Here is a 10,873-nt window from a genome sequence, read left to right as displayed (position 1 = left end):
GTGTGTGTGTGTGTGTGTGTGTGTGTGTGTGTGTGTGTGTGTGTGTGTGTGTGTGTGTGTGTGTGCGTGTGCGTTTGCGTGTGTGTGTGTACCTCTGCAGGTGGTATATCTTGTGTGTGTACTGTCCTTTCTCCCCGTCCTTCTCGTAAGGTTCATTCTTCAAGACCTCTACTCCCTCTCCTCCCCCTGTCTCGTTCTTACTGGCCTCGGCTACTGAGTACAGCTGACCCACCTGGTACTGGAGGGAGACATTGTGTTAGTACAGCTGAACCACCTGGTACTAAAGGGGGGAGACGTTGTGTTTGTACAGCTGACCCACCTGGTACTAAAGGGGGGAGACGTTGTGTTAGTACAGCTGACCCACCTGGTACTAGAGGAGGGAGATGTTGTGTTAGTACAGCTGACCCACCTGGTACTAGAGGGGGGAGATGTTGTGTTAATACAGCTGACCCACCTGGTACTAGAGGGGGAGATGTTGTGTTAGTACAGCTGACCCACCTGGTACTAGAGGGGGGAGATGTTGTGTTAATACAGCTGACCCACCTGGTACTAGAGGGGGAGATGTTGTGTTAGTACAGCTGACCCACCTGGTACTAAAGGGGGGAGATGTTGTGTTAGTACAGCTGACCCACCTGGTACTAAAGGGGGGAGACATTGTGTTAGTACAGCTGACCCACCTGGTACTAAAGGGGGGAGATGTTGTGTTAGTACAGCTGACCCACCTGGTACTAAAGGGGGGAGATGTTGTGTTAGTACAGCTGACCCACCTGGTACAGGAGGGGGGAGACATTGTGTTAGTACAGCTGACCCACCTGGTACTAAAGGGGGGAGATGTTGTGTTAGTACAGCTGACCCACCTGGTACTAAAGGGGGGAGACATTGTGTTAGTACAGCTGACCCACCTGGTACTAAAGGGGGGAGATGTTGTGTTAGTACAGCTGACCCACCTGGTACTAAAGGGGGGAGACATTGTGTTAGTACAGCTGACCCACCTGGTACTAAAGGGGGGAGATGTTGTGTTAGTACAGCTGACCCACCTGGTACTAAAGGGGGGAGATGTTGTGTTAGTACAGCTGACCCACCTGGTACTAAAGGGGGGAGATGTTGTGTTAGTACAGCTGACCCACCTGGTACAGGAGGGAGACAGTGTGTTAGTACAGCTGACCCACCTGGTACTAGAGGGGTATCAAAGACCATGTTCTCAGTGATTTATGCTCAAGATTCAATCAAAGGTGAATTATTGACGATGCTTTTTAAAGACCATGTTCCCAACGCTTGAGGAGATCGTATGCATTGTACCTGTAAATGTCGACTCTTTGGTACTTTATTTTTAAAAGTCAACTCGACAACATGCATTCGTTAGGGCAGGGATTGAATCTGATTGCAGAACTGGGAAATGCTTCATTTTAAAGGTAATGTCAGATTGAGCCGACAGATGCTGTGTTTACAGTGAACGTGGTCTCCCAGAACGCAGGGACATTGTCTTTAAAACCTGCATTGCTGAAAAAAGGGCGGATTGAATCTCGGCTTTACCTTGTCTATGTGGAAATAAAGGAGAAATAGTTCATTCATCAGTCATCCATTCACCTCATCCATTAATTTCATCCATTCACCTGATTCCCTCACCTCACCCATTCACCTGATCCATTCACCTGATTCCCTCACCTGATCCATTCACCTGATCCATTCACCTGATCCTTTCACCTGATCCATTCACCTCATCCATTCATTTCATCCATTCACCTGATCCATTCACCTCATCCATTAATTTAATCTATTCACCTCATCCATTCACCTCATCCATTAATTTAATCCATTCACCTCATCCATTCACCTCATCCAAAAGGATGGACTACAGGATGAATCTCCATAGACTGATCCCATCTCTCTACCCCCCTTACCCCTTCTCTCTCTCTCTCTCTCTCTCTATCTCTAAATTAAATTTCTATTTCAATTTTAAGGTGCTTTATTGACATGGGAAACATATGTTTACATTGCCAAAGCAAGTGAAGTAGATAATATACAAAAGTGAAATAAACAATAAAAATGAACAGCAAACATTACACTCACAGAAGTTCCAAAAGAATAAAGACATTACAGATGTCATATCATGTATATATACAGTGTTGTAACAATGTACAAATGGTTAAAGTACAAAAGGGAAAATAAATAAACATAAATATGGGTTGTATTTACAATGGTGTTTGTTCTTCACTGGTTGCCCTTTTCTTGTGGCAACAGGTCACAAATATTGCTGCTGTGATGGCACACTGTGGTATTTCACCCAGTAGATATGGTAGTTTATCAAAATTGGGTTTGTTTTCGAATTCTACGTGGATCTGTGTAATCTGAGGGAAATAAACTCAGCAAAAAAAGAAAAGTCCTCTCACTGTCAACTGCGTTTATTTTCAGCAAGCTTAATTAACATGTGTAAATATTTGTATGAACACAACAAGATTCAACAACTGAGACATAAACTGAACAAGTTCCACAGAAATGTGACTAACAGAAATGGAATAATGTGTCCCTGAACAAAGGGGGGGTAAATATCAAAAGTAACAGTCAGTATCTGGTGTGGCCACCAACCAGCTGCATTAAGTACTGCAGTGCATCTCCTCCTCATGGACTGCACCAGATTTGCCAGTTCTTGCTGTGAGATGTTACCCCACTCTTCTACCAAGGCACCTGCAAGTTCCCGGACATTTCTGTGGGGAATGGCCCTAGCCCTCACCCTCCGATCCAACAGGTCCCAGAGGTGCTCAATGGGATTGAGATCCGGGCTCTTCGCTGGCCATGGCAGAACACTGACATTCCTGTCTTGCAGGAAATCATGCACAGAACGAGCAGTATGGCTGGTGGCATTGTCATGCTGGAGGGTCATGTCAGGATGAGCCTGCAGGAAGGGTACCACATGAGGGAGGAGGATGTCTTCCCTGTAATACACAGCGTTGAGATTACCTGCAATGACAACAAGCTCAGTCCGATGATGCTGTGACACACCCCCCCAGACCATGACGGACCCTCCACCTCCAAATCGATCCCACTCCAGAGTACAGGCCTCGGTGTAACACTCATTCCTTCGACGATAAACACAAATCCGATTATCACCCCTGGTGAGACAAAACCACAACTCATCAGTGAAGAGCACTTTTTGCAGTCCTGTCTGGTCCAGCGACGGTGGGTTTGTGCCCATAGGCGACGTTGTTGCCGGTGATGTCTGGTGAGGACCTGCCTTACAACAGGCCTACAAGCCCTCAGTCTAGTCTCTCTCAGCCTATTGCGGACAGTCTGAGCACTGATGGAGGGATTGTGCGTTCCTGGTGTAACTCGGGCAGTTATTGTTGCCATCCTGTACCTGTCCCGCAGGTGTGATGTTCGGATGTACCGATCCTGTGCAGGTGTTGTTACACGTGGTCTGCCACTGCGAGGACGATCAGCTGTCCGTCCTGTCTCCCTGTAGCGCTGTCTTAGGCGTCTCACAGTACGGACATTGCAATTTATTGCCCTGGCCACATCTGCAGTCCTCATGCCTCCTTGCAGCATGCCGAAGGCACGTTCACGCAGATGAGCAGGGACCCTGGGCATCTTTCTTTTGGTGTTTTTCAGAGTCAGTAGAAAGGCCTCTTCAGTGTCCTAAGTTTTCTTACCTGTGACCTTAATTGCCTACCGTCTGTAAGCTGTTAGTGTCTTAACGACAGCTCCACAGGTTAATTGTTTATAGTTCATTGAACAAGCATGGGAAACAGTGTTTAAACCCTTTACAATGAAGATCTGTGAAGTTATTTGGATTTTTACGAATTATCTTTGAAAGACAGGGTCCTGAAAAAGGAACGTTTCTTTTTTTGCTGAGTTTATGTTTCTCTAATATGGTCATACATTTGGCAGGAGGTTAGGAAGTGCCGCTCAGTTTCTATCTAATTTTGTGGGCAGTGTGCACATAGCCTGTCTTCTCTTGAGAGCCAGGTCTGCCTACGGCTTCCTTTCTAATTGGTATGTCGAATTTTATGTTCCTTTTGTTGGCATAGAAGGCCCTTCTTGCCTTGTCTCTCAGCTTGTTCACAGCTTTGTGGAAGTTACCTGTGGCGCTGATGTTTAGGCCGAGGTATGTATTGTGTTTTGTGTGCTCTAGGGGAACGATGTCTAGATGGAATTTGTATTTGTGGTCCTGGCAACTGGACCTTTTTTGGAACACCATTATTTTTGTCTTAGTGAGATTTCCTTTCAGGGCCCAGGTCTGACAGAATCTGTGCAGAAGATCTAGGTGCTGGTGTAGGCCCTCCTTGGTTGGTGACAGAAGCATCAGATCATCAGCAAACAGTAGAAATTAGACTTCAGATTCAAGTAGGGTGAGGCCGGGTGCTGCAGACTGTTCTAGTGCCCGCGCCAATTCGTTGATATATATGTTGAAGAGGGTGGGGCTTAAGATGCATCCCTGTCTCACCCCACAGCCCTGTGGAAATCTATGTGTTTTTTTGCCAATTTTAACTGCACACTTGGTGTTTGTGTACATGGATTTTATAATGTCATATGTTTTTCCCCCTACACCACTCTCTCTCTCTCACTCTTTCCCTCAACCCTCTCTCTCTCTCTCTCTCTACCCCCCCCAAGTAATTAACATTCAAAAGGTGTTTATTTGGCATGAGAAACATATGTGAAATAGACAATAAACAAAAGTGAGAAGAAACAAATTGAATAACATAAACAATAAAATATTAGTAATTAACAGTAAAACCTCTCTCTCTATCCCTCTTTCTCAGTCCTCAGTCCCTCTCTCTTCTCTTCCTTCTCTTTCCTTAAAACCAATGTCTACTTCTCTAAACCCTCTCGTACCTCCCCTCCCTTCTCCTCTTCCCTCTTCCCTCCTTCCCTCCACTTCCCGTCCTTTCCTTTCCCCATCCTTCCTCTGTGCAGTGTATAAACACAGAACAATGGATCCTTTCATTTCCTAATCACCTCTAATCCATTGGAAAATACAGCACACACACATTCACATACGCACACACACATGCACCCACGGACACAGAAGCTCCCACACACACATGCACACACACGCAAGGGGGAAAAAGTAAGGAACTTGTCCGTCGGCATTAAAGACCAAAATTGGTTAAAGAAAATTGTGATGAATAAAAAAGTAGTAACCAGTTTCATTTAAGGACCAATAAATTGACAGCGGTGCCATATAGATTGCAAAATAGTTGGTAAGAGATTTTCAATGTACCGATTCCATGGCACATGGTTTACGAACTTATACGCAAAACATTGCCGGATTCAAAACATTTTCTGCAAAGAGACAGAATCATTAGATCATTCATTTTGGTACTGTCCATATGTAGTTTGTTTTTGGTCGCAGGTCCAGGAATGGTTGAAGAAGTGTAACATTTACTCTGCAGATAACACTATTGGGTGATTTGAAAAGTCATAGTCAGTCAATCAATAATATAATAATACTTTTAGCAACAAATTGTATCTTTCCTTTACAATCTGTAGAAACTATGAGAATAGAAAGGCTCAGAACTTTATGAAACAGCACAGAGGGGTTGAGGGGAGCTGAAGGATGAGACTGGATGGTGTTAGGAGATAGATGGGAGGGGTTGAGGGGAGCTGAAGGATGAGACTGGATGGTGTTAGGAGATAGATGGGAGGGGTTGAGGGGAGCTGAAGGATGAGACTGGATGGTGTTAGGAGATAGATGGGAGGGGTTGAGGGGAGCTGAAGGATGGGACTGGATGGTGTTCAGAGATAGATGGGAGGGGTTGAGGGGAGCTGAAGGATGGGACTGGATGGTGTTAGGAGATAGATGGGAGGGGTTGAGGGGAGCTGAAGGATGAGACTGGATGGTGTTCAGAGATAGATGGGAGGGGTTGAGGGGAACTGAAGGATGGGACTGGGTGGTGTTAGGAGATAGATGGGAGGGGTTGAGGGGAGCTGAAGGATGGGACTGGATGGTGGTCAGAGATAGATGGGAGGGGTTGAGGGGAGCTGAAGGATGAGACTGGATGGTGTTAGGAGATAGATGGGAGGGGTTGAGGGGAGCTGAAGGATGAGACTGGATGGTGTTCAGAGATAGATGGGAGGGGTTGAGGGGAACTGAAGGATGGGACTGGGTGGTGTTAGGAGATAGATGGGAGGGGTTGAGGGGAGCTGAAGGATGGGACTGGATGGTGGTCAGAGATAGATGGGAGGGGTTGAGGGGAACTGAAGGATGAGACTGGATGGTGTTAGGAGATAGATGGGAGGGGTTGAGGGGAGCTGAAGGATGGGACTGGATGGTGTTCAGAGATAGATGGGAGGGATTGAGGGGAGCTGAAGGATGAGACTGGATGGTGTTAGGAGATAGATGGGAGGGGTTGAGGGGAGCTGAAGGATGAGACTGGATGGTGTTCAGAGATAGATGGGAGGGGTTGAGGGGAACTGAAGGATGGGACTGGGTGGTGTTAGGAGATAGATGGGAGGGGTTGAGGGGAGCTGAAGGATGGGACTGGATGGTGGTCAGAGATAGATGGGAGGGGTTGAGGGGAGCTGAAGGATGGGACTGGATGGTGGTCAGAGATAGATGGGAGGGGTTGAGGGGAGCTGAAGGATGAGACTGGATGGTGTTAGGAGATAGATGGGAGGGGTTGAGGGGAGCTGAAGGATGGGACTGGATGGTGTTCAGAGATAGATGGGAGGGGTTGAGGGGAGCTGAAGGATGAGACTGGATGGTGTTAGGAGATAGATGGGAGGGGTTGAGGGGAACTGAAGGATGGGACTGGGTGGTGTTAGGAGATAGATGGGAGGGGTTGAGGGGAGCTGAAGGATGGGACTGGATGGTGGTCAGAGATAGATGGGAGGGGTTGAGGGGAGCTGAAGGATGGGACTGGATGGTGTTCAGAGATAGATGGGAGGGGTTGAGGGGAGCTGAAGGATGGGACTGGATGGTGGTCAGAGATAGATGGGAGGGGTTGAGGGGAGCTGAAGGATGGGACTGGATGGTGGTCAGAGATAGATGGGAGGGGTTGAGGGGAGCTGAAGGATGGGACTGGATGGTGGTCAGAGATAGATGGGAGGGGTTGAGGGGAGCTGAAGGACGGGACTAAAAACAAATAAAAGATAACTGTTTCGCACTGTGTCCGTAACATGTTGATAGTTTGTAATAGCTGGAAGTAGAAGCCTAAGTGTCGTTGTCCATTTGTTAGCTCCAATTAGGGGAGGGTTGGGTTAGGGATTAGGGGATAGGGGATAGGGGTTAGGGGTTAGGGGTGAGGGGTTAGGGGATATAGGTTAGGGGTGAGGGGTTAGGGGTTAGGGGATAGGGGATAGGGGATATGGGTTAGGGGATAGGGGATAGGGGATAGGGGTTAGGGGTTAGGGGTGAGGGGTTAGGGGATATAGGTTAGGGGTGAGGGGTTAGGGGATAGGGGATATGGGTTAGGGGATAGGGGTTAGGGGTTAGGGGATAGGGGTTAGGGGTTAGGGGATAGGCGATAGGGGATAGGGGTTAGGGGTTAGGGGTTAGGGGTAGGGTTAGGGGGTAGGGGGTAGGGGTTAGGGGATAGGGGTTAGGGGTTAGGGGTTAGGGGTTAGAGGTTAGGGGTGAGGGATAGGGGATAGGGGTTAGGGTTAGGGGTTAGGGGTTAGGGGATAGGGATTAGGGGATAGGGGTTAGGGGTTAGGGGTTAGGGGATAGGGGTTAGGAGAAAATAATAAAGGACAATATATTTTAAAAGATATGTATGTATATATACTGGTACTGTATATATGTATATATATTTATATACAGTACTAGCCAAACGTTTGGACACACCTACTCAAGGTTTTTTCTTTATTTTTACTATTTTCTACATTGTAGAATAATAGTGAAGACATCAAAACTATGAAATAACACATATGGAATCATGTAGTAACCAGAGGTGGGACAAAGTCATTGTTTTACAAGTCACAGGTACGTCTCAAGTCTTATCACTCAAGTCCCAAGTCAAGACAGGCAAGTCCGAGTCACGTCTCAAGTCCTAAACGTTGAGTTTCGAGTCCTAAACAAGTCATAATGTGCTCTTCACCAAATGTAATACCATTTCATATTTTTAAAAAGAGTAATAGTTAGTATATTACATTTACGCAAATTATGAATGCTTTTAAAAATATCTCTATATTTATTACTTTCCATGGAAATACATGGGTAGTCATGAGAAAGACCCCCCCCAATAGTGATCGACTATCGAGGATCGCAATCGAGCGATGTAGGCTTGTACACAATCGTCCAACCTTAACACACACACACTCTGTGTGGTTACAGTAGGCTAACACATGTCAATGGCTTTAGGAACAGCAGTAACATCAGGCAGGATTTAGGCTACCAACTGCCTAGCCAGTTGTTGCTTAATCCTGGGTGCAATGATCACGTTCACGCACCGACTGACTGTGTGGAGGCTCATTGATTTAACGTCGGCCATATTAGCCACGACTTACCGTTCTTTGTGCAGCTTCAAATGTCGAACAAAGTTGGAAGTTGTTGCGCCTCCGTCTGTCATGTTCTTCCCGTATGTTTTGGAAGTTGCAATCCGTTTTTTTGTTGATACAGCGTAGTCTTTATATTCTAAAATAATAATTTTGGGTATCATCTTTCCAAGGGCTCCATCTGAATTCACCCGCCAACGTTCCTCTGCACTGCCACGCGCAACTTTTTCTCAGCTGTCACAATTTGATTGGCTGCTGTCCGATTCAAACTGTAATCAGCTAAATTAAATTAAAACTGTTTTTAATAGCATCATTTTTAATATTTGGGCTTGGGGAGGGTATCAAGTCAGGTCGAGTCATAAGGCTCAAGTCCAAGTTAAGTCACGAGTTATTGGTGTTAAAGTCAAAGTCGAGTTGCAAGTCATCATATTTGTGACTCGAGTCTGACTCGAGTCCAAGTCATGTGACTCGAGTCCACAACTCTGGTAATAAACAAAAAGTGTTCAACAAATCAAAATATATTTTATATTTGAGATTCTTCAAAGTAGCCACCCTTTTCCTTGATGAAAGCTTTGCACACTCTTGGCATTCTCTCAACCAGCTTCATGAGGAATGTTTTTCAACAGTCTTGAAGGAGTTCCCACATATGTTGAGCACTTGATGGCTGCTTTTCCTTCACTATAGAGTACAGGAAAAATATGTGACTCGTTTCAGGAAATGAGGCATATGTCGCGCGTCACTACCTCACAGGAGAGCCGTTTGAACGTAAACTTTTTTTTTTTAATCTAAATGTTTTTTTGGGGGCCAGAAATGCCTTCTGGAACATGTGAACTTTCATGTGCCTTAATAATAAACATGTATGCCATCTGTTAATACGAATAAAATTGTTAAATTATGAGCCTGGTTGGTTGAGTGGGCTGGACATGCCGAGAGATGAGTTTGGATTAATCTGCCATATAGCATGCTTCTGTCTATTTGAGCTGGTATATGTAATTAATCCTGTCTAATGTGGTTTTTATTTTTTTTAATGTATCGCGTAGTAACACTTAACAAAAAGACTCCACTATGCAAGTATCCATTTCAATAGAAATGGCACTGCAACAACTGTTTCAGAGCACTCTCGTCTGAGTGTACCCGAGCGCAGAATAATGAATAATGACGAATTTACGAACGTTCAACCCCGGTTGAATATGGCCCTTGGTTCTCTCCAGACCTGACTGCCCTTAACCAACACAAAAACATCCTATGGTGTTCTGCATTAGCATCGAACAGCCCCCGTGATATGCAACTTTTCAGGGAAGCTAGAAACCAATATACACAGGCAGTTAGAAAAGCCAAGGCTAGCTTTTTCAAGCAGAAATGTGCTTCCTGCAACACAAACTCAAAAAAGTTCTGGAACACTGTAAAGTCCATGGAGAATAAGAACACCTCCTCCCAGCTGCCCACTGCACTGAGGACAGGAAACACTGTCACCACCGATATATCCACTATAATTGAGAATTTCAATAAGCATTTTTCTACGGCTGGCCATGCTTTCCACCTGGCTACCCCTACCCCGGTCAACAGCACTGCACCCCCCACAGCAACTCGCCCAAGCCTTCCCCATTTCTTCTTCTCCCAAATCCAGTCAGCTGATGTTTTGAAAGAGATGCAAAATCTGGACCCCTACAAATCAGCCGGGCTAGACAACCTGGACCCTCTCTTTCTAAAATTATCTGCAGAAATTGTTGCAATCCCTATTACTAGCCTGTTCAACCTCTCTTTCGTGTCGTCTGAGATTCCCAAAGATTGAAAAGCAGCTGCGGTCATCCCCCTCTTCAAAGGGGGGGACACTCTTGACCCAAACTGCTACAGACCTATATCTATCCTACCCTGCCTTTCTAAGGTCTTCGAAAGCCAAGTCAACAAACAGATTACCGACAATTTCGAATCCCACGATACCTTCTCCGCTATGCAATCTGGTTTCAGAGCTGGTCATGGGTGCACCTCAGCCACGCTCAAGGTCCTAACCGCCATCGATAAGAAACAATACTGTGCAGCCGTATTCATTGACCTGGCCAAGGCTTTCGACTCTGTCAATCACCACATCCTCATCGGCAGACTCGATAGCCTTGGTTTCTCAAATGACTGCCTCGCCTGGTTCACCAACTACTTCTCAGATAGAGTTCAGTGTGTCAAATCGGAGGACCTGTTGTCCGGGCCTCTGGCAGTCTATGGGGGTGCCACAGGGTTCAATTCTTGGACCGACTCTCTTCTCTTTATACATCAATGATGCTGCTCTTGCTGCTGGTGAGTCTCTGATCCACCTCTACGCAGACGACACCATTCTGTATACTTCTGGCCCTTCTGGCCCTTCTTTGCAAACTGTGTTAACTAATCTCCAGACGAGCTTCAATGCCATACAACTCTCCTTCCGTGGCCTCCAATTGCTCTTAAATAC

The 10,873-nt window shown here is 46.0% G+C and overlaps 1 protein-coding gene across 1 annotated transcript in view; it reads right to left on the bottom strand.

Annotated features, from left to right (window-relative positions):
- Positions 1–10,873, bottom strand: part of LOC139551637 (phosphatidylinositol transfer protein alpha isoform-like) — a 59,498-nt gene that overhangs the window by 22,955 nt on the left and 25,670 nt on the right. The window contains exon 3 of the mRNA XM_071362905.1: positions 93–238. Coding sequence (XP_071219006.1) covers positions 93–238 — 146 coding nt within the window. The remainder of the gene's footprint in view (positions 1–92; positions 239–10,873) is intronic.

Source organism: Salvelinus alpinus, chromosome 24 (genome assembly GCF_045679555.1).
Source record: "Salvelinus alpinus chromosome 24, SLU_Salpinus.1, whole genome shotgun sequence".
NCBI lineage: Eukaryota > Metazoa > Chordata > Actinopteri > Salmoniformes > Salmonidae > Salvelinus > Salvelinus alpinus.
Note: the sequence above shows the minus strand (reverse complement) of the source record. Positions and strands in the feature narration are given on the sequence as shown.